The 25,128-nt window shown below is 45.9% G+C and overlaps 1 protein-coding gene across 11 annotated transcripts in view; it reads left to right on the top strand.

The window, feature by feature from the left end:
- The window catches only part of DCTN1 (dynactin subunit 1), a 624,416-nt gene that overhangs the window by 478,790 nt on the left and 120,498 nt on the right, over positions 1-25,128 (top strand). For all 11 annotated transcript variants that reach the window (XM_086960179.1, XM_086960178.1, XM_086960174.1 and 8 more), the window contains 4 exons: positions 12,393-12,455; positions 12,557-12,706; positions 13,760-13,921; positions 16,012-16,143. In XM_086960179.1, the coding sequence (XP_086816305.1) occupies positions 12,393-12,455; positions 12,557-12,706; positions 13,760-13,921; positions 16,012-16,143 (507 nt within the window). The remainder of the gene's footprint in view (positions 1-12,392; positions 12,456-12,556; positions 12,707-13,759; positions 13,922-16,011; positions 16,144-25,128) is intronic.

Here is a 25,128-nt window from a genome sequence, read left to right as displayed (position 1 = left end):
AGGACTTTTAAAAAGTCGTCGTCAGAAAGTTGGTTGAAACTGTCTAAAGTTGGACCACTGACGGAGGCTGATAGGGCGGTCAGGGGATTATCATCGTTTAAAGGAGGGAGTGACTGTAGAATATTGATGATTTTATTTTGAAAAAAACAAGCTACTTGGTTGCATCTGGCAACTGTGGGTTGTTGGTTTGAGGGGGTGTTAGGAATAGTGAGGAGCTCTTTAACTATTTTATAAGTCTCACGAGAAGAATTAGAGGCCGCTTTGATTTTTTTATCAAAGAAGGAGGCCTGGGCTGCTTTTCGCGCCGCTTTATAAGTCCTCATCGCTGATTTGTATTCTTCCTTGATGGTGGGGTCCCATTTTTTCCTCCATTTCCGCTCATGGATTTTGCAGATTTTCTTGAGGTTCCTGAGTTCCTGTGAGAACCATGGTGATTTAAAGGTGGTACTTTTTTTCTTTAAGTCTATCTTAGGGGCGACTATATCCAAGGTAGAGGTGATCCAATTAGTGAAGTTATCGTTGGCTAACACAGGGTCAGGGTCTGCCGAAGGGGTAGATCGTGTCAACTCCTGTGTCCAGTCTTCAAGAGGTATTCTGGACCATAGTCGGTCCCGTTCTCTTGGGATTTGCAAGTGGCCGGTGATTTTGCTAGTTTGCCATGTAAAAGGGATGAGGAAGTGATCAGACCAGGGCAGAGGGAGTGAAGGGCAAGCTTCAATTTTTGTAAGATTGGCAAAGAGAGGGTCTAGGGGGTGACCCTTAGTGTGGGTTGCCTCTGAGTTAATCAGATGAAGGTCAAGTACTTTTAATTCTGAGATAAGATCCCCAGCAATTTTATTAGTACTGTCCTCAAAATGTAGATTTAAATCGCCAAGCAGGATAAAATTAGGGGTCAAGGTACAAGATGAAGTGGTGGTATCCAATAGTGAGCTGACAAAGTTACCTGTGGTCCCCGGAGGACGGTATATCAAAAGACCTGACAGGGATTTATTGGGAGTTAGTTGAAGTGAGAAATGAGCACTTTCACAGTCCTCTATCCCTCCTTCTTGTAGCCTGCAAGTGAAGGAATTCCTGTAAATAATCGCTAGTCCGCCTCCTATGCCTTTTATTCTGTTCTGATGGTGTGTGAGGTAATCCTTGGGTAGCATACTCACAATATCAGCATCTGAATGAGGCGTTAGCCAGGTTTCCGTGAGGAATAGAATATCTAATTGTAGGTCCTGAATGAGCGTTTTTATCTCTAACGCATGCTTGACAGCCGATCTGCAGTTCAGTAAAGCCAGACTGAGGCTGTTGGTTGTCTGGTTGGTGAGTATCTCAGGAGTATCGTTATGGAAGGTAATTAAAGGGATCGGGGTTGGGAGTGAATTTGCCGCGCAAAATTGTAGGAGATAGTCCCTTGTGTGTCTAATTCGATGCTCGTGCAAAACGGGCATAGTGGGTGGCCCTGTGCCCGGCCTGGCCCGGACGGGCCCAGACGGGTGCGCCTTTGGCGCGCTTTCGGCGCGCCGCCGGCGCGGACGTGCATGTCCGTTATTTTTATTCATGGAGGAGGGGGAGGGAAGAGGGTGGGAGGGGCGGTCCACTGGACCGTCGACCTTCCCTACCCAAGAAGGCGGGTCCGTTCGGTGAGGCGATTAAACAGCGCCTGTCCCGAAAATGCTACCTGGCGAAGCAAACTCGCTGCAGGTAAGGGAAAGTCCGAGTCTAAAAACTGCTTTTAAAATATATACACTTTTTAAAATGTCTCGGCTCCAGCTAACGGGTGCTCGGGCGCGACTGCACAGATGAGCCTGTGCTCCTGTTTGTGATCCGGTCAGAGTGTTATTTTTAATTAATTAACAGAGTGCGCAAGAGAGCGCTAAGAGCCCCGGCTTTCCGCCTCAGGGTAAAGATTTTCAAGTTCAGCAAAAGTCACGAAGGTGTAAGGGACCGCCCTTAAGTATCCAGAGAGGGCGGGAGGGGCGGTCAACTGGACCGTCGACCTTCCCTACCCAAGATGGCGGGTCCGTTCGGTGAGGCGATTAAACAGCGCCTGTCCCGAAAATGCTACCTGGCGAAGCAAACTCGCTGCAGGTAAGGGAAAGTCCGAGTCTAAAAACTGCTTTTAAAATATATACACTTTTTAAAATGTCTCGGCTCCAGCTAACGGGTGCTTGGGGCGCGACTGCACAGATGAGCCTGTGCTCCTGTTTGTGATCCGGTCAGAGTGTTATTTTTAATTAATTAACAGAGTGCGCAAGAGAGCGCTAAGAGCCCCGGCTTTCCGCCTCAGGGTAAAGATTTTCAAGTTCAGCAAAAGTCACGAAGGTGTAAGGGACCGCCCTTAAGTATCCAGAGAGGGCGGGAGGGGCGGTCAACTGGACCGTCGACCTTCCCTACCCAAGATGGCGGGTCCGTTCGGTGAGGCGATTAAACAGCACCTGTCCCGAAAATGCTACCTGGCGAAGCAAACTCGCTGCAGGTAAGGGAAAGTCCGAGTCTAAAAACTGCTTTTAAAATATATACACTTTTTAAAATGTCTCGGCTCCAGCTAACGGGTGCTCGGGGCGCGACTGCACAGATGAGCCTGTGCTCCTGTTTGTGATCCGGTCAGAGTCGACGAGTTGCATCATTGAAGGCAGTGCCACCTTTTACCATTGACTATGAATATTTAGACGACAACCTCGTCGACGACGCTGGCAGTGTAGAAAATCCCATCGTTTAGTGGACTGTGGCAGCGTCCCTACCGCTTTTAAACCTAAGCGCTTTTGCTCGCTTGCTTAGCGGCGCGTGAGCATTTTACTGAATGCTAATATTTTAATTAGTCACTGTTTCTCCTCACCTGGCTGGAAGCACAGCGCGTTGGCAGCGTGTCGTGTGTGCCTTTAGATTTCAGCTCGGCTGAGCTTGCCTGACTGCTCACGGAGGACTGGACTCGCCCCTCCCTCCCGCCTCGGTCTGACGCCGGTGATTAGCGCCGTTTGTGCAGAGGGCGTGGAGGGTCCGAGCCAGGCACTTCCGGTTAGTGAACTGCAGCGCTCTAGTGGCTGGAACGCTGGGGGGGATATAAGACGGATGTGTTGTCGACAGCGCAGCGGGCGAGCGCAGCGGGCGCGACGAAGGCGCGCCGGAGTTGCGCCAGAGTTAAGCCCGTCTGCGCCCGTCCGCGGCCGACTGCGGCCCAGGGCCATACCCTCTGCCTCTCCCTCCTGTCAAGTCTCCTGGAGTCGAGATGAGCTACTTCTCCTCCGAGGGGAGCTATGTGGGCTTTGCCCCCACAGCATTGACGCTGGGACAAATGTGGGCTGCAGCCACTGTGAGTACACCTTTAACACCGGTAAGGCGCTAACTGCTGGCCAACATACTTTGATATGTGGCCTATTAAATGTTCGCTCCTTACGGAAACACTCCCTTGATATCCGTGACCTCCTTACGGAGAAACCATGGGATCTTTTATTCCTTACGGAAACGTGGCTGGATCAGGACTCCATGCCGGAGATTATTGAGGCCATACCTGAAGGTTACTGCCTTCACAGGCTAGACAGGCCACGTGGGAGAGGGGGCGGTATAGCCGTGGTTGTGCGGCAAGACTATCAATGTCAGCTCGTTCGCACTGCGATCGATGATAGTGAAGCTGGCGTCTTTTCCATCTCCATTAATGGCCGCTTCACCTTGAAAGGCTTGTTAGTCTACCGTCCACCAGGCTCTTCCACAGCTTTTGTTGGAAAGCTAGTGGAGGGTGTCACCGAGGCCGCCCTGCGCTCAGATAAATATCTGGTCCTAGGAGATCTTAATTTACATCTAGATACTCCCTCGGACAGAGTGGCTAGTGAGTTATGCCACACAATGGCTAATCTACAATTCGAGCAGAAGGTCTTATCATCTACCCACAAGCTGGGTCACCTTCTGGACCCAGTTTTTGCTAACTGGAGCCAAGTGAATGCTCAAGCACCGATTCCCATTGCTTGGTCCGATCATTTCCTCGTCCCTTTTACCATCGGAATACAGGGACCCCGCCCCGATGACCCTCCCGCTGATAAACATCCCAGGCGCAGGTGGGCAGCATTCTCTCTGGCCAAATTCAATCGGGCACTTACTGAGAATGGTCATCCTGGGGGTGACGGGGTTGATGAAGTGAATTACAACCTGGACCAACGCATTTTGGAAGCTTTGAATCAGGTGGCACCTCTGGGTACGTCGAAACCAGGCGGCCGTACACAACGGTCGGCGCCCTGGTTCAATGAGGACCTGCGTACGGCCAAGGCGGCATGCAAACGCGCCGAGAGGAAATGGAGGATCGCATACTCCATACAGGCCAAAAACAGTTACACTGACTGCAGACGTGCTTATCACATGTTGATTAGGAAAGCTAAATCTTCATATTATTGCAATAAAATCGAGGAAGCTAAGCAGTCTACCAAAGAGCTTTTCTCTATCTACAAAAGTATTGCAATAGGAAAATCTGTTTCAGCACCAGAAAAACTTTGTACTACGGAGGGTTGTAATCGTATTGCGGAGTACTTTGCAACCAAGGTCTCCAATATATATAATTCCTTCCCCCAGAGGACAGATAGTGGCACTGCCCTCTTGGAACTTCCAAGAAGGGAAGGGGAACATCGGCTCACCAGGTTTGTTACCCCCCCCACTACGGAGCTCCTTCGTATCTGTGGATCCATTAAATCCGGTTCCCCCAGAGACCCGACCACTCCCAATCGGCTCATGGATAGCTTGCCAGTGCTAGAGCCTTATGTGCGTCAGCTCTTGGACACTTCCTTTGAGTCGCAAGTGGTCCCGAAGGCCTGGAAACAGGCAGTGGTACTCCCCCTGCAAAAAAAGGCTAATGTTAGTTTTGAAAAATTGGAGAATCTCCGTCCCATCTCCCTTCTCCCCTACATGGCGAAGGTGGCGGAAAAAACAGCCAATATACAACTTATGCAGTTCGTGGAGAGGGCTTCGCTACTCCACGACTCGCAATTTGGCTTCCGTCCCCGTCACTCGACGGAGTCTGCTCTCCTCGTGGCGGTGGAGGCACTTAGACAGGGAGTCGACGAGGGCCAGACGATGGCACTGATCCTCTTAGACTTAAGCGCAGCATTCGACACTGTAGCACATTCCACCTTGCTACAGTGTCTGAATGGAGGTGGGGTGACAGGAGCTGCGCTTGGGTGGATTAAGTCCTTCCTCTCTGAGAGGTGCTTCCAGGTCAGACTAGGTGAGTGTTACTCTAGGGAGATTGAGCTGGGCCAGGGCGTACCACAGGGTTCGTCCCTGAGTCCAACCCTATTCAACATTTATGTCTCCCCCCTAGCGGCCATTGTGGAGGGCTATGGCCTCCGCCTGGTGTCCTACGCCGATGACACGCAATTGGTCATCTCCCTTTCACGCGCGCCCGATCTTGCGGCAGACATTTTCAGGAACTGCATGAATGATCTCGCTGCCTGGATGTCTGCCAACTGTTTAAAGTTGAACGGGAGCAAGACCGAGGTGCTCGTGGTGGGGGGTGTACCGTCGGCGTGGTCGTCGGCATGGTGGCCACCGTGTTTGGGGGAAGTTCCCGCACCCTGCCGTGAGGCTAGGAACCTGGGCGTGTGGCTCGATAGGGACCTCACCTTTGGCCCACATGTCGGTCGGGTGGTGGGGGTATGTTTCAGTGTTCTGAGAACCCTCAGGAAAGTCTTAGACCTGCTTCCTATCTCAGCGCGTCAGACGCTGGTGCATGCCCTGGTCACCTCCCGACTTGATTATGGGAATCTTCTTTATCTGGGGGCCATCGGCAAGGTCATTCGTCGTCTGCAGGTTCTCCAAAACGCGGCAGCACGGCTGGTCCTCAGACTCCCTAGGAGGGCATCTGCCAAGCCAGCCCTGCGAGCGCTCCATTGGCTCCCTATTGAGAGGAGAGTGCAGTTTAAGGCCCTTGCCACCTGCCACCGTATTCTGAATGGCAAGGCACCTCTCCCGCTGCAAAGTCTCATAGCTTACTATGAGCCCACACGCAGCCTTCGGTCCTCGCAGACCGGGCTGCTAAAAGTACCCAGAATTTCCAAAGCTCGCATGGGAGGCAGATCCTTCAGATACCTTGCCCCCAAATGTTGGAACAATCTGCCGCTGGAACTTCGGCTTGAATCTTCCGAAATCCTGTTTAGGAAAAAACTTAAAACTTATTTGTTTCAGTAGGTAGCTTGGTTGGGAGTAGGGGGGACAGTTACTCCGCTTGCCATAGCGCGGGGACACGCCAGTGGCGTAACCAGGCGCTTAATAAATCTCCAATAATAATAATAATAATAATATTATAAAAAACAAACTCTGCCAGAGGAGCTCCTTGCGACCTAACCCCACAAGGTCCGCCAAGAAGACTGCTGGCACATTATCAACACATCACATATTTACTGTTACATTTTGAAACCGTTACCTAAGAAGGAAAAATACAAGTTGGTACAGGTTGGTGCAGGGGAAAGACCATATATGGGAGACAAGCGCTCCTAGTTTAGCCCAGCTCGTTATAGCAAGGTCGTGAGGGTAACTCCCTTCTGCTAACTCCGAGAGAGTCTGCACTGCACCCCTTGGAATGTGCTTATCCAGCCTACCCTCACCCTCAACCTTGACAGGCCTAACGTGCAGAAGCAGCAGCTTGCTACAGTTGTACTATTTCTCAGGAGAACGGCTTGAGCTAAATGCAATGATAGGTTTTTACTACTACGATGAGTGAACTAGGCCACAAAATGGCATCGATTGAGTCAAGCAGTACTGCCTATGATTAGGTACAAACGTGTAACATAGTTTATACTAATCCCTAAATTATTATATATTGTGTGCGTATTAGTGTTTGCGTCCCTACATTAGCTTACTAGGTACATCACGCTAATTACTAAAAGTAACTACATGTTTTACTAGGCCCAAATCGAATTCTAGTTCCTCAAGGTAGACGCACCTCCAGAAGATATCGGATTCCATAATCTCCTGGAAAGAGGCAAAACGCTTTGAACTTCCAATGCCTTCTCACCAACAGGACTGTTTCCTTTAAGACTTCAAGGAACCCTTCAAAAAATCTGTTCGATCTATGCCTATCATAGATTATATTGGGGACCAAGGCAGCCAAATAATGCAAAACCCTTTTACAGTTCCTCTGGTCTTGCCAAGATTGGTTAAAAAATATAGAGCTCCAGACGACGCTCTAGCCTGCCTTATAGGCCATCCCAAGCCTGATTCAGTCATTACTCAGGCAGCTCAAAGCAGATAAAAAAAAACATCTGCTCCACTATTGGCACCCCGGATAAAGAGGGCAGGCGGTTGGACAATATTGGAAAGTGCTTTTCCTCCATGTCATTGTTAACTGTAAGAGCGTCTAACTCCTTCACAGGCAGATGTGGTCAGACCCTCCCACAAGACACTAAAGAGAAAGCAAAGAAGGTGTTGCTGGAGGGCGAAAGATCGGCTTCTGAAATTATCGACTAAGCGATGGACATCGCATCCACTGGTTTCCGCCAATTGGCTGGGTTGGCGGTCCTAAGGTGCCAAGGATGGCTTAAAGCGACAACACTCCGGCCTGAGATCCTGACCAAAAACCTTGACATGCCCTATGACGCACAATATCTTTTTGGAACACATATTGATGAAGCCCTCCAAGGGATCAAAAAAGATACGGATACAGCCAGAGCTTTGGGTACCCTCCAATATAAAAGCACCCCTTTTCGTGTCTCACGGGGTAGAGGGCAATCCTCCTACAGAGAAGTCTACCAGCAGTATAAGTATCCTTCCTATTCCTCCTCTAACCCGCAATAAAGACCACAGTTTCAACAGACAAACTTCCTACAACAAGTCTTTCATTCGTGGAAAGGCTGGACTCCGCCCGACGCCACTGACTACTCTCTGCCGCCGTTCTCCGTTTCACCTCCACCCTCCAAAATAGGAGGACAAATATCCCACTACCTTCAAAATTGGACTCCAATCACAACAGATCGTTGGGATTTGCCAGCTAGTACAGTTTGGACATTCTCTAGAATTTGTACAAACTCCTCCACCTACGCCTCCTCAACCTATGGCTCACAAACATTTACACCTCTTACACCTGGCAATATCATCAATGATCCAGAAAGGAGCTATAGAGCGGGTTCCTGTTCATCAAAGAGGAAAAGGTTTTTACTCCTGATTCTCCTTGGTATGCAAAAAGGGAAAGTAATGGAGGCCAGTTCTAGATTTGCGGAATTTAAACAAATTCCTGAAGAAACAATCGTTTTACATGGTCACCATTCAAGAAGTCTTGCAGCTTCTCAATGCGAACGACTACATGGTATCGTTAGACCGCCAAGATGCCTATTTTCATATTCCTATCCACAGAAAACACCAGAACTTTCTGAGGTTCGCTGTGGCCGGCAAGCACTACCAGTTCAGAGTTCTGCCCTTAGGGCTCAAGTCAGCCCCACGCATCTTCACAAAATGTCTTTCCCCAGTCGCTGCATGCCTCAGGCAGCAGCATCACCAAGTCTTTCCTTATCTCGACGACTGGCTCGTCAAGGCACCCTTTCTCGAAAGCGTGAGAGTCTTCCAGAGCTTGTCTATGGCTTTTCAAAAAATTGGGTCTCACCCTCAATCCAGATAAATCGGTCCTTCAACCTTCTCAGCGGACAACATTTCTGGGAGCTGTCCTGAATACCATCCTGAAACAGGCTTACCCATCACAGAAACGACAACTAAAACTCCTGAAATTAGCAGAACGTATACAGAAAAAGTCTCAGTTCGCCTATTCACATCCCTCCTCGGAATGATGTTCTCCTGTATTCTTCTAGTTCCCTAACGTCACCTCCACATGCGTCCTCTCCAAGAGGCTCTCACCACTCTGTGAATTCAAGTAAACGGATCATTCGACGTCATGCAGGTGACTCCTCAGATGGTCAACCTCTATAAACTGGTGGACTCATCCACGAAATCTCTCTTGAGGCCTACCTTTTTTAACTCTAGCCTCTCCTCAAGTGATAACCACGTATGCATCTCTAGAAGGTTGGGAGCCTTCCTTCAGGAGCTTCAGATCAGCGTGAAGTTGTCCTAGAGCTTAGAGCAGTCTATCTAGCCCTCCTGGCTTTCCTTCCCAGGATAAAAGGTTCACTAGTGCTCGTCAGAAAAGACAACACTACGACAATTTACTTTCTAAACAAACTGGGAGGAACTCGTTCGGTGTCACTCTTTCAAGAATCTCAAAAATTTTGGAACTGGTCACTTCAGCACGGAATTTCTCTGAGGGCTGAATATATTCCAGGAAAAGACAATACATTGGCAGATTCGCTAAGCAGACTACAGACAACCTGCCACGAGTGGAAGTTGAACCAAGATACTCTCAACAGCATCTCCCATTGGGGCGAACCACTGTTGGATCTGTTTGCCACAGCACAACACCAAATGCCAACACTTCACAAGCTGGCATCCCCAACAGGGATCTCTGGGGAATGCATTTTCAATAGCATGATTTGGGGTATTTGCCAATGCCTTTCTACCGATTCCCCTGATTCCCAGAAGAAGAGGAAGGCAGCGCCCTGCACACTAATTCTAATAGCTCCAGCCAGCATGCTAATTCTAATAGATCCAGCATGGCCTCACCAACATTGGTTCATGGAACTCCATCTCCTCTCACTGCAACCTCCAATTCCGTTGACCGTTTCCATCTCTCCTCATGATGGAACAGGGACAAGTCCAACACCCGGATCCAGCCTCTCTCAAATTATCGGCCTGACTCCTAAGTTCCACGAATTTCATGGCCTAAACATTCCTCCAGACTTAAGGGTGGTTCTATCTCGCGCAAGAGCAGATGGTACAAACAGGACTTATTTTTTCAAATGGAAAAGGTTCTGTATCTGGTTTAGATCTGCTAAGGTGCATCCCCTCATTTTCTCCGGAAGAAATCTTTCCATACCTTCTCCATCTAGCAACTTCCGACCTCGTTCACGCTTCCATCAAAGTTCACCTGGCAGCAATCGCCCATTTTAGGAGATCTTCCACAGGACCTTCTCTTTGATTAAACAATTTCTCAAAGGTGTATTCCGAATTTTCCCTCCTGTAAAGTCTCCTCCTCCAACATGGCAGTTCAACACAGTCCTTGCTCAACTTATGAAGCATCCTTTTGAGCCGATACACATAGCTGACCTCAAATTCCTCTCTTGGAATACTGCCCTTCTTCTTGCCCTTGCATCCTCAAGACGAGTCATTGAGCTTCACGCATTTACAATACAAGATCCATTTCTTCAATTCAAGAACGATAGGGTGATTCTTCGTACTAACCCAAAATGTATTTCCGCCGGACTCCCACCTTAACGAACCTATTGTCTTAAAGACCTTCTTTCCAAATCCTCAAACAGCAGGCGGAAGAGCTCTACATTTGTTGGATTTGAAACACTGCCTTAAATTCTACCTTGAGAGGACAAAAGCATTCCGCAAGTCCAACCAACTTTTCGTGGCCTACAGTTTACCTAGGAAAGGTTTTCCCCTTACAAAACAAAGTATCTCTAGATGGATCCCTGGTGCTATGGTCTTCTGTCACCAGCAAGCTGGTCAACCTTTGCAATCAGGAATTTGTGCCCATTCCACTCGGGCAGTTTCTACTTCTATGGCATTGTTTGCGGGCGTGCCTATCACAGACATTTGCAGAGCGGCAACATGGAAGGCGCCGCATACATTTACCAAGCATTACTGCTTGGATTCGGAGCTAATGAAGGATGCTGTGGTGGGACAGGCGGTGTTGTCATCTATTTCGATAAAGGTGAGCCTTCCTTCCCACCAACCTCTCTCTCTTTCTAAACTCACATTTCTCTGTTACTTCTATAACCTTTGCCATAATTGCAACTTATTGCTCTGCACTTTAACATTGATATGTTTATTTAATGGGCGTATATGTATATTACCTTCCTATCGAAGAAAATAGTTTTGTAACAACTGGTGCATTTATGCCTTATGTACAAAAGGAAATGTGCTCATTATTGCTTTCTATTCTGATTCAGGCATGTGAATCTATGAAAGATAACCTATTACTGGATAAGAAATTAGTTACTTACCTGTAACTGCAGTTATCCACTATTGATATCTGTCATAGATTCTTATGCAACCCACTCCCCTCCCTTGGAAGGGCTCATCTAGTACTATGTTGTTCCTCCATATAGCACTGTGCTTATGAAAATCTGAGGGGCTAGAGCGCCTTCCAGGAAGGTTCCAGAGGGTGGTGACAGCTGATTGGTGTTCCTCTAGTTTGGTCCTTATCACAAAAGGACCTGGATATATTACTAATATGAGGCCTTGGGCGTATTACTTTCTATGTCTAATGGGACATTACTAATGTACCGGGGACTCCCATCTCGAGGACGGGCAATGATTCAGGCAAGTGAATCTATGAAAGATACCAATACTGGATAACTGCAGTTACAGGTAAGTATCATGTCCACTCTTCGGTACCTGGTCCAAACACTACTGAGACTCTGCTTTGCATCACCAGATTGCCAGACACCATCACCCTACTCCAGTTGACCCAGCTTACACGTTTAGTGCAAAATGTGGGTTGCCAGTATCTCATGTGGCTTTTTTAAATCATAAGTGCGCCTCGAATACAAATCTTGCGAGATACCAGCAGGAGACTGATTCATGCAAAAAATATCTTAAAGTGAGAACTAGTCTTCTGCTGATATCTCAAATTAATGACTTTTGAAGATTTTACCAGCATACTTAAAATTCCATCCAGACCTAGTGACAGTAATGCCTTAATGTTGGGTCTTCATGTTGGACGCCAGTTCCTGGAACAATATATTCCAGTAAAGATCCACCCAAACGTCAGCTCTTTCTTACTTGGTCTCTCCCTCTTTCTTGTTCCTTCATCTACTCCCTTGTCTGTATGCTAAAAACAAGCTAGGCTGACTTCAAGAAAGCTCTAATTTAGGATTTTGTAAATTACAGTATTAATGTTTTAAACAAGAATGTGAAAATTCCACTTCTCCTGAAGTATATGTAAAGAAAACTAAATCCGTTGTACTCCTAATAGAATGCTTTGTTGTTCAGCCCTTTCAGTCCTAAGACAACCCATTCATCACCTCCGCACTAGTCTGGCCTCAGAATCCTTCCACTTTGAGATGGAGCGAAAACGTGGTGAAGAGAGAATACTCAAGCATTGCCACTCACTCGAAGGTGTCTCGATTTAATAACTTCACAGAGAGCTGTGTATTTGCTGTGATATTATCCAGTGGCTTGGGCTTCCCTTATGTGCAACTGAAGGGGCAAAAGATAAAGATATAGAAGCTTACGGAGTACATTTATACTTGACTTACAGCTCATTATTCAGTGTTATGAAGTGTTTGGTCTGTTTTTATTGTAAATTAATGGCCATACAGAGTCTTATTTGATTTCAAAGTTTGTTAACAGCTCTGTATTTTTCATTTTTTCAGTTCACCCAAAGTGCCTTGGACTGTATGGGTGTGGAAGTGGGTCGACTCCGGTCCTTTTTGCAGGTCAGAATAACTCCTCCTTACTTTCATGTAAAATGGTAATTCTTTGGTGCAGTAAATATTCAGTTGTTTTTTTTTCTTTTCCTGACTGTTCTATTTAACAGCCCGGGCAGCAAGCCTCGGACCTTGCTATCCTTCTAAAGGATTTGGAAACCTCCTGTAGTGATATCCGTCAGTTCTGCAAGAAAATCCGCCGCCGAATGCCTGGGACTGATGCACCAGGAATACCAGCAGCTCTCAGCTTTGGGCAGCAGGTCAGAGACTACGCTCCCGCCTGTTAACAGAAGCTTTACGTTTGTAGTATACTTGTTTGGTACCATGTAGTGTGCAGTCTGCGGTGTATTGGAGCAGCTTGTTGAATATTGGTCCCTGGCTTAAACTAAAACACCATATATTTCTAAGGTCCTGCCTGTCTCGTTAGTAGAAGGGGCACCATGACATTCATGGAAGTAGACCGATCAATTTGTGTGGGACATAGTGTTGAAGATGGAGGCACCATGAAGGCCTTGAACCTTTTTTTGCCACAGGGCTGCCAGCGTGTTTCTCAAGGTAGTGGTGAGATGTACAAATAGTGTGCTCCATAGCAATTGAGCTGCCACTTTCAATATACATTTTTACAAAGCACCTATAACTGGAACAAACACTTCCTGGATATTTTGTCCACTTCCATTTCATGGGTCTGTTCAGCATCTGCTGTTATATTCTAAAATGACAGTGCCTTGGTATATTTCCAGCACAGACCAGAACCACTGCTTATTGTTGGCTAGTTTTGGCACCATACACTCTTAAATTGTTTTCCTGGGTTTTAATGATAATCTATAGCACAATCTGCATATTAACACAAGGTGAGTAGGCCCTGAGGTCACAAGATCGAACAGCCTCTACTTGCATTGCGGTTACAAGAGGCAATAACGAATTACCCTGTTGTGACGCTACAAGACTGAAAGGGTTTGTTTCATTGATCTGAAAACCCCAGGAGAACGGACTTTATTTCAAGCCCTTGGAGCAACAGTGACTGCATTTCCCACTATTTGTGCCACATAGTGCAGCAGACAAATTGGGCTACCATTTGTAGGCTTAAAGATGATTATGGTATTCATTTTATTTACAAATATGGGTGGACCTCTCAGTGCTGTAGGCCCTGCTGAAGTAGATTGTGTGCACAAGGGTTTGCTGGCTCAGTGGAACATGCGTTCTCGGCCACAGGCTCCAATCCAGATGGTTTATTTGGTCTTTCATGCTTACGCAGTTGATAAGATTAGGTTGTAACATGCTGCTTTGTACCTGTCTGTGTTTTTTCTTCCCAGGTTTCTGACACACTCTTGGATTGCCGTAAGCATTTAACTTGGGTGGTGGCAGTGCTGCAAGAAGTGGCTGCCGCAGGAGCACAGATGATTGCGCCTCTGGGGGAGAATGAAGGGTTATTATCACTGAAGCTGGAGGACCTGGCTTTTAAAGCTGCGGAACAGGTAATTCTTATGCTTGAATATAATAATATAATATAATCCACATTTGTAAGGCGCACAATCACCCGTAAGGGTCTCTAGGCGCTGGGGGCCGTTGGGAAGATAAAGCAAGCTATTGCCCAGAGTCACATGGTGCTGGGCTAATCTGGTGCTGGGGATCGAACCGTGATCCCCTGATTTCGGAGTCAGTCTCCCTAGCTGCGGCACCACACCTCTTCCTGAAGAGAGACAAGTTCTACAATATCCATTTCCACATGTTTTTTGTTTGAGCATTGTAGTTATGGAAAACAAAGTAGTGAATGGTGTTTTGTTGCAAAGTAGCATAATCTAAGAATACACAATCGCAGTATTACATTTAACTGAAATCCCTTTTGTATTCCTCCCTTTAATGTAGTAAGTTGTAAGTCAATTGAGTAAAAATGTGTACAGCTTGATCTTCACTCTGCTAGAAACTTCAGAAAATGTTTGTGCTGCACTTAGGCCACAGATTGAGAATCTCAGTGGACAGACTAAGGCCATTATTACAAGAAGGTCATAGGTGGACAATTCTGTTCCCGCACCCACGCTTACCTGGCACAGGAACACTGAACCCAGTTTGACTTGGTGCCCATGTGAGATTAGCCCACCATGGCTCCAGGGCAGGCACAGCCAAACACCCTCCTGCAGCACGGGGCAGTATGCTGTGGTTATTCACAATAGCCTTTAACCTACCCTCACCAACCCCCTCCTAGTGCTTTGATTCCTACACTTAGATCCGTGGTGCTTCCCTCCTCCCAAACCTACTCACATTTTCCAGCAGGGCCGTCTCCCAGGTTATTACGTATGGCGGTGACTGAAACATGGAATGGTTAAAGTTGGGGGTGGAGAATCGGTTGTTAGGTCTGATCCTGGTATCTCCCCTTCTTAAGCCCAGATACTGGGCATCAAACCCCTTCATCTTTAATCCATCTGTGGCTCCTAATTTATTTTTATTTTATTATTATGCAATTTGTATCGCGCAAACTAAACCCGAAGGTGTCAAGGCGCCTATCAAAAACAGATCAAAAAGTTTGCAGAGCACCACTACAGGTATGCGCGTGTGAAGAGGTGGGTCTTTAAAGCAGATCTAAAGGCTTGTAGAGTGGGGCGGGACCTTACTTCCAGAGGGAGAGCATTCCACCATTTAGGGGCCAGATTGGAAATGGACTTGCCTCCCCATCTTGTCTTCCTGACACGAGGCACAGAAAGTAGAAGTTTATGTGAGGAACGAAGATTCCTGCCGGGGTTGTACTGAGACAGGATAGATCCAATGCCCGTAGGGCTAGTTTTAGCTAAGGCTTTGTACACCATACATATGGATTTAAAGAGGATGCGATCCCCGACGGGAAGCCAGTGGAGCTGCTTCCGAGCATCGGTGGCAGAGGCACGTTTGGGCAAGTCGAGAACAAATCTCGCTGCTGCGTTCTGGACCACCTGCAAGCGCTGCAGCTGACTCTTATTCAGCCCAGCATACAGCGCATTGCAGTAGTCCAGACGGGAGCCCAAAAGTGCGACGGCTAGTTGCTTTCTTGCCTGGAGGGACAGATAGGGCCTGATTTTTCTTAGTATGTGGATGATCCCCCAACAGGTCGAAACAGTCCTGTTGACCTGTTGGCACATACTAAGGGTGGAATCAATCATAACCCCCAGATTTTTTGCAGAGGAGGTAGGATCGGGGCAGGCACCCAGTGAGTTCGGCCACCACTCAGCAGACCAGATCTCTTCCTTTCCTCCAAATACCATCACCTCCGTCTTCTCCTCATTCAGTTTCAATGAATTGTGAATCATCCATTGGCCGACTGCCTCCATACAAGATCTAAAATTGGCGGCAGTCGACGTAACTGACTGGGAGAGAGAGACGAGGATCTAAAATCTAAAATCGAGTATTGTTAAGTTCAATGATAGTAAACTTCAATCGAAATTTCTGTATACAAAGGTAAAATCTTTGTTCAAAGTCTTATAAGTATTTTCTGATAATTTCATGATATCTGTGGAATGGGCAACTGGAAAAAAGACGACCAAATGACTCATGTTATTTTTCACTGAATGCCAAACTTGCACAAACTTTATTTCAGATCTATGGCTCTCAAGGCATCAACCCACATGAAAGCTTGCGCCAGTCGTGCAGCATTCTCATTGCAACCATGAACAAGATGGCTACAGCTATGCAGGAGGGCGAATATGATGCAGACAAGCCACAGATAAAGGTATGACGGTTCTAAAACGCCAAGCTGCAAGAGGACAATGATGCCATTCATTAAATTATGACCTGAGACAGATTTTGGTTTTAATTTTGTTAAGATAATCTCCCGTTTCTGTAAACAATTATCTCGTATTACAGTGGGGGTCATGGAAATGATGCCAGTGCTACACAATGTATCCCTGCATACAATTAAGGTTTTGCAGTTACTGTATAGTTCTCACTGCCAGGTTCTTTTGAGCAATTTCTTCGCTTCAGGAGATATTTAGAGAATTGGCCTTACTTGAGCCTATTGATGCGTGCATGAAAGAGCCATGTTTTATTGTAATGAAGAATCCTCAAAAGGCACCTTAGGTCTTTTTTAGTACTGGTATGCAGATGGAGCGGAGACCTATGCCTCAAGACAAGAATTCTCTTCCTGATACAGTACCTTTGGGGGGAGAAAGGGAACCACCGAAGAGAGCATCCAGTCCACGCAGGCACCCACAGAAGTTGATGTGTCAAACATTTTCCCCCTTGAATGGCTTAATTATGCCTGGCATCTTGATTGATCTTCACTGTGGTTGTCACACTCTCAGTACAAGAGCTTAGAGTGAAAGCTGAGGACACTGAGGTGAGTCTGAATCCTTCACTTGTGTCTTCTCTTCTCTGTTCACGTCGGAGTAAGAATATGATGAAAGAAGTCCTAATCAACACTATTCTCTCTTCAGGATGGGAACACCTAGTTTTCATTTAGACGTGGCACCTGGCGGTGCACGTTTTCCTGAGTGTCATATGGCTTTTACCTGACTTGACAACACCCTAATTACTATGCAGCACTCTCTCCACTTACCTCTTCAGTTCTCGCTTACACACCAGTTTCCTGAAATTGTTTTTGTTACTTTTTTTAGTGTATAATAAGAAACAAATGTCCAAGTTTGAAAAGCTTTACCAGGTACAATGAGATTGTGCCAAATATTCAGACACTTGATTGGTGAATGCTGTTCTCCGGTGTTGAGCATTACAGGTGGTAATGTACTGTGCTGCTCGTCATGACAAGAATTATCTGACATTTCGGGGAAATGAAATGAATGGCTTGCACAAGTGTGCCTCCAGAGAGCCGATGGACCGATAAAATCCGTAATTTCTTTTTTAAGATAAACCAAGAGAACAGTGGCCTCCTCAACCAGTTGGTGGTACGGACTGTAGCACTCACCAACAACACTTGGTGGTGACTGGAGACAAGGCTGCAGTGTTGACATTTTGCATGGACCTGAACCATGTTCCAGGATCAAATCTTGTGTTTTGAGTACTGTTACTGATTCCTGTGGCATTGTCTCTGGTAACAAGTCTGAAGTCTAGGTCTGTAATTTTTGTGCCTGATCCAAATACTGATGGTGGTTGTTCTCACCTGTTGGAGCAATGGGTTTATGGTGTGCATTTGGGAGGATAAAGGAGACCTTTTCCCTGATTAATTATTGTTCGAGGCATATGGGCTGCAGATGGTGCATTATGAATAGATCGCCATCTGGTGATAGGCTCGGATGATTGCACTTGTTTTTCTCTTGGAGAAGTCTTTTGTAGTCACGAGGCTGGTGACTCCTCCCTTGGGTGGTAGTGCGCATGAGCATCGGCTCCATCCTTAGATTGTTTTTTTCCGCCATCGGGTTCGGATGAGAATCGAAGCGCTCTGGATCGACTTCGAGAAAAGTTATATTTCGGCGCGTATTCCCTTTCCAATTCGACGGTATTGTTTATCGAGCGCGAGTTCATTCCCAGTTCAACGCGTTTCGACGTCAACACCGAAGATTTCTAACTCTACATCGATGGGACAGTGAGGCCTTTTTCGACGTAGTCCAGCCTGGTGTCCATGGAAAGGACCCCATTCAAAAATATCCCAACGTGTGGTGTTAAATTCCCAAACAAGGGCCTACACGAGGTGTGCAACCAGTTTGTCACCTGACCACGAATCCAGGGATTGTGAAGCCTGTGCAGCTTTCTCCTCCAAGTGGACTATTAGAAACCGTCGAGCCCGAAGATACGAGGTATCGAGGATGGAGTCAAATGCAATCCCAGAACTGTTCGAGGTAGAACACTCCGAGGAGGAAGAAGATGAGGACGGGTCGGGGTCGGAAGCGGAGGAGTCTGATGTCGAAGTCGACGTTCATCAAACTGTGAGTGACGGCGTCCCTTTACCAAAAAACCGACCCCGATTGGTGTCGACCCCGCCTTCGAGCCCGGTCAGACAACCGAAAAAAGTTTCCGACGCCCCGCCTTCTGGCTCGGCAGCGAAACCGAAACACTCAGCCCATCACTATGTCGGATCCGAGAAACAGTAAACATCGACACCGAAGCTCCACACCAAAGAGAACTCGAAGTCGAGACATTCCATTTCGAAACCGAAACATGCTTCGACGTCGAAGATTCCCTCGACACCGAAAAGATCGGACTCGAGCAAACTCTCGGTGGCAAACACATAGCACCGAGACACAGAAGCAAAAGCACCTATCGGACCCGAAATCTTCGGTACCGACACAGGAGCAGGACATAGATCCAAAACAAAAGACTTTGTTTATTGATCCACAAACTGGCAAGGTGGTGGCAAAACCACCTAAAAGGAGGAAGACACAACCATTGGAGGGGAATGTTCCTCCTCCTATGAAGAGAACAATGGGGACAAATACAACTCCTCCCCTTTCTCCACAGCCTATGGATACACCCTCTTCTCCTCTTCCTCATACTCTACCAGCTATCCCTAGACCTTTTACACCACGCCCATCTACACCTCAAACTGATGTAGAAAGTGACACAGGGGATGGGGACATTCCTGGGGAGGAAAGCAATACTATCCCAGAGGACACAGACCCATGGGAAGATTATGATGCAGTAACAGATAATGATAATGACCCTGATCTGTATTCCTCAAAACCCTCCCCACCTGATGATAATTCGTGTTTGCACAATTAATTAATAGGGCAGCAAAATATCACAAGGTAGATTTACATACTGAACCTCAGGTAGAAGATTTTCTTTTAGAAACACTACCAGCTGCACAAAAATGTTCAGGGACCCTACCAATGCTTAAAGGTCTCCTCACTCACACATCAGATATATTTAAAGATCCTGTGAGGGCTAGGGTGTTAAACCCAAGAATTGACAAGTATAAGGCAGCCCCAAAAGACCCAGTATTTATTAAGGGACAGATACCTCTAAACTTGTTAGCAGTCTCAAATGCTCGTAAGAGGGCGAACTCGCTAACAGCAGGAGAGGCTCCTCCTCCTGACAGAGTCTAAGTTAATAGATGCCTCTGGCAAAAGAGCAGCAAACAGCTGGCGCATAGCAAATACTCAAGAGCTACTTGCACGCTATGATAGAGCTCATTACGATGAGTTAGAGAAACTCATTACACATCTCCCTAAGGAACATCAAAAAAGGGCAGAACAGCTCATACAGGAAGGGAAGATAATAACCAACACTTCCATTAAGTGTGCCTTAGACGCAGCAGACACTGCGGCAAGGTCTATAAACACCAGTATCATGTTAAGAAGACATGCATGGCTTAGAGTCTCAGGGTTCAAACAGGAGGTACAAACTTCTTTATTGAACCAGCCCTTTGATGGGAAAACACTCTTCGGCTCAAGCACAGATGAGGCGTTAGAGAAAAGGAAGAAGGACACTGAAACGGCTAAGTCAATGGGAGCATTGCAACAGTCATCTCAGAGAGGTTCCTTTCGTAGATTCACCTATAGAGGCGGATCAAAAAATACAGGCACAACCCAACAATCACTGTCTTTTACACCAACATCACCTAGAGGTAATTACAGAGGTAACGACAACAAGGGTAGAGGTCGCGGAAACAGCAACAACCGCAACTCTCCTACCCCAAAACAGTGACTTCATACAGCTCCCCCCAGACCATGTAACACCGGTCGGGGGACACATATCACAGTTCCTGCCTGTCTGGGAAAACATCACATCAGACAGGTGGGTGAGACAAATTATCCAACATGGTTATTGCCTAGAACTCACTGCTACCCCACCAAACATCCCCCCCCGGACAGCGTCCAATGAGTCAAGATCATCTGACATTATTAAAACAGGAGGTACTATCGCTGCTACAAAAGAACGCGATAGAGGAGGTTCCACAACATCAACAAGGAACAGGAGTATACTCTCTATACTTCCTAATTCCCAAAAAAGACGGATCTCTAAGGCCTATACTAGACCTCAGACCTCTCAATGCATACATAAATTCTGAACATTTCCGCATGGTCACACTCAAACAAGTACTTCCTTTACTGAAGAAAGGGGACTTTCTTTCTACACTGGATCTAAAAGACGCCTACTTCCATATCCCAATTCACAAAGCTCACAGAAAATACCTCCGATTTGTAATAGAAGGACAACATTATCAATTCAAAGTCCTTCCGTTTGGAGTTACAACAGCACCAAGGGTGTTCACAAAATGCCTAGCAGTGGTTGCAGCACATCTAAGAAGACAGCAGATACATGTCTTCCCTTACTTGGACGACTGGCTAATAAAGGCGATGTCACAAGAACAATATCTTCAAAACACACAAAAGACAATTCAACTACTGCACCAGTTAGGGTTTACGGTGAACTACACAAAATCCCACCTGCAACCAAACAAAGTTCAACAATATCTAGGGGCTACTATAAATACAGAAAGGGCTATAGTATACCCCAATCCAGTCAGGATTCAAACAATGATTACCCTAATTGAAAGATGTCTACCGCAACACTCATTGCCAGCCCGAGTGTTCATGCAGTTATTAGGGATGATGTCCTCTTGCATACTGTTAATCACATATGCCAGACTGCAAATGTGTCCGCTTCAAGAATGTTAAGCAACACAGTGGAATCAGGCTCAAGGTCTGATTACAGATCTAGTGTTGATAGACGACGCACGCATCGCTCTCTGAAGTGGTGGAATACAACAAACATTTCTAAAGGGCGGTCGTTCCTAGAGCCAATTCCACAAGTGATACTAACATCAGATGCATCGCTCACCGGATGGGGAGCTCATATGGACAAATACACAGTACAAGGGAGATGGAGTGTACAGCACAAAAGACAGCACATACATCATCTAGAGCTACTGGCATTAAAAGCTTTTCAAATGCATGTTCTCAACAAAGCAGTCCTGGTCAGAACAGACAACATGACAGCAATGTACTGTATTCAAAAACAGGGGGGGGGACACTCTCTCCAACTATCCAGACTAGCGCAGGAAATTTGGAGATGGGCCATTCCTCAAAACATCGATCTGTTAGCAGAACACCTTCCAGGAGTTCAAAATCAGATAGCAGACATCCTAAGCAGAGAGTCAGAACAAATATCCAAATGGGAACTGCACAACCAAATACTGCAACCATTTTTCCAAAGATGGAGACAACCGGAGATAGATCTCGTTGCCACTCATCAGAACGCAAAATGCCAAAGCTTCGCATCCAGGTCCACACACCACCTGTCGCAGGGCAGTGCATTATGGATAAATTGGTCCAACAAATCTGCATACACTTTTCCCCCTCTCTCACTAATTCCATTAGTGGTTCGAAAACTGCAACAACATTCAATGACCATGATATTGGTAGCACCCACGTGGGCACGGCAGCCGTGGTTCACCACGCTCCTACAACTCTCACAAGTGCCACACCAAAAACTAAAAATCTCACCCAGGCACCTTACACAGAACCATGGAGAAATAATGCACCCAGATCCCAAACAACTGAACCTAGCGATCTGGCTCCTGAGGTCTTCGAATTTGGATACTTAAATTTACCTCCAATCTGTATGGAAATTATTAAACAAGCAAGACGTCCCACCACCAGAGCCTGTTATGCAGCAAAGTGGAAAAGGTTTGCTGTATACTGCAACAGTAACGACATCAACCCTCTGGACGCATCTACACAAAATATTACTTGCTACTTACTACACTTACAGCAATGTAACCTTGCTTATACCTCCATTAGAGTACATCTTGCAGCTATAGCAGCATACCTACAAAACATGCAACATTTATCCCTGTTTAGGGTACCCGCAATCAAGGCCTTCATGGAAGGCCTCAAGAGAGTTATTCCACCAAGACTACCACCTTCTCCAGTCTGGAACCTCAACATAGTACTCACCAGACTAATGGGACCACCTTTTGAACCTATGCATAGGTGTGAAATACAATTTCTTACATGGAAGGTGGCTTTCCTTATAGCCATTACCTCCCTCAGGAGAGTGAGTTAGTTACAGGCATTAACAATAAAAGAACCATTTCTACAGTTACACCAGAATAAAGTGGTTCCTGGAACAAACCCAAAGTTCTTGCCTAAAGTAATTTCAGCATTCCACATCAATCAGCCAGTTGAACTACCAGTCTTTTTTCCAAAGCCACAGACGGTAGCAGAGAGGGCCCTACATACACTAGATGTCAAAAGGGCAATATTATATTACATAGAAATAACACAAACTTTCAGAAAAACTAAACAACTGTTTGTAGCGTTTTCCCCAACACATAAAGGCAACCCTATATCTAAAGCAGGGATTGCTAGGTGGATTGTTAAATGTATACAGATATGCTACATAAAGGCAAAAAGAACACTAACTGTTCCCCCTAGAGCTCATTCTACACGCAAACTAGGGGCATCTATGGCATTCTTAGGGAACATTCCCCTAGATGACATATGCAAAGCAGCAACTTGGTCTACACCGCATACCTTCACAAAACACTACTGTGTTTATGTGCAGGCAAGACAACAAGCAAATGTGGGCCAGGCTGTATTAAAAACTTTATTTCAAACTGTTGCAACACACACTGGTGACCACCGCTAGGGAGGTATCTGCTGTGTAATCTATTCATAATGTACCATCTGCAGCCCATATGCCTCGAACGGAATATGCTACTTACCAGTATGCATCTGTTCTCGGCATAGAGGGCTGCAGAGTGGTACATGCCCTCCCTGCCTCCCCGGAAACCTGTGTCTGTTCCAACATTATCTTCTTTAGATACACTTACATGGGCATCTCTTTCTGTATTCTATCATACTACTCCATCTAACCTTACTATGGCATAACAATCTAAGGATGGAGCCTATGCTTATGCGCACTATCACCCAAGGGAGGAGTCATCAGCCTCGTGACTACAAAAGACTTCTCCAAGAGAAAAACTAGTGCAATCATCGGAGCCCAACACCAGATGGCGATCTATTCATAATGTACCTCTCTGCAGCCCTCTATGCCAAGAACAGATGCATACTGGTAAGTAGCATTCCATTTACAGAATGTAACTTTATGGCATACTGCAAACGTTTCTCTTTTTAGAACTTGTTTTACTTTGAGATTGAAGCTGCCAACGAGGCAAATGGTGATGTTAAAGGGGTGATATTTTGCGTAACGGCTCGAGGTGGAAGACTCTTCCTGTTCCCTCTGGCACTGCTTTGGGGCCCCAGGAGTTACAGGGGCCTCAATTTGAGGTACTGCTGGTGGGTCTTCCCTGATGCCATCTGCCACCTGGGGTCCCAGTATCCGATCCCTTCCTGAGGCCAGTTCAGCAGTGGTGGCTGGTGACTTTTCAAAGTGATGAGGCGTAACTGTTAGGGGCAAGTTCAACTTTGACTTGCCAAGTGAACCCAACTGACATAGGGGCAGCATGGGGGGAATTCTCCCCCTGAGAAACGTTTGAAAGAAAGTGGCAAAGGGATGCATTTTAAAACAAATTTTGTTAAAGAATTTGTTGAAAAGCAAGAAGAATCTAAACCACATATTGAGTGCACATGGCCTTTCATTTGCCTCCTAGTTCACTAAGGGCGTTGTTGTAAGGGGGAGGCCGAATGTTTCTAGTAGGTTTGTTTTAAAACTTCCACTTTTAATAAATAGCACTCAATGCTGTATCATAATCATTCTGATGTACTTGGGTGAAACTGCGCATGTTAAAAAAATCACATTTTTGATTTTTGAAAAATCTACGTGACATGCTCTGGATGGTTTACATTGTATTGTATTGTAATTGGCAATTACTGAACCGATTAGGCTTTGAAGCACTTTATGACTTCACAGTAAATAAATATGCACGCATATATATCATCTGGGTGGGCAGGTTTCATGAGGCATAGTTGTTTTAGAGCTATAATGCACATTTTATCCAAACATTGAGAAACTTAAAGCAAAACACTGCACAGTGGATGGCTATGAAAGTCGAGATATGTGTCTGATCGCAGCTGCTTACTCAACAAAGCAAACATAACCCAAGCAAACATAACCCATCAGTGCATGCTTCCCTAAATACAAAAAATGCCAGCACTTTTGCAAAGTACTGGATTAGTTACATAAACACAGTTTGTGATACTATTCATTTATTCCTAAAAATTAACCATTCAGCATCTCTATAATCTTGCACATATTTAGAATAAGTACAGGCCAAAGAGTACAAGAATGGGTGGATCATTAGAGACCTATTTCAATAGATTCAGCACTGAACACGTAGGCAGATATGGTTAAGCGGACTTCGAGGCGCCTATGGCTCATAATCTGTAATTGAGCACTGTGAAAAATAAAATGGAAACTTACTCTTTCAAACAATTCAAGTGTGAGAGAACCAGCCACACATCATCTACCTGTCAGCAAGTCAGGTTAGTGAAGACTAGGGTAAAATATGAACATAGTCATTTATAGAGTGTTTCAGTGTCTCTACGAATACTTCAGAGCTGTGGAATATCAATGTTGTTTGGAAGTGTCACCTGTCTTATAGATAAATTATTTATTTTATTTAAAATCCCCTGAAATAAACCAGCTTTTTAGTTTTCATCTAATTACATCACTATTACAGTAAGATCAGTACTTAGTTAGTCTGCATTCTTGTTGGTTTAGCCAGGTTCTCCACAGCTTGCTTCATTCGTACACCCTGATTCCTGTTTACTGAAGATTCTCCCCCAGGCACAATAAACTTTAAGAAAATATTCTTAGCACACTTCCAAAGTGAAGCCCTTGCACCTCATGTATCTGG

Source organism: Lissotriton vulgaris, chromosome 3_1 (assembly GCF_964263255.1).
Source record: "Lissotriton vulgaris chromosome 3_1, aLisVul1.2, whole genome shotgun sequence".
Classification (NCBI taxonomy): Eukaryota; Metazoa; Chordata; class Amphibia; order Caudata; family Salamandridae; genus Lissotriton; species Lissotriton vulgaris.
Note: the sequence above shows the minus strand (reverse complement) of the source record. Positions and strands in the feature narration are given on the sequence as shown.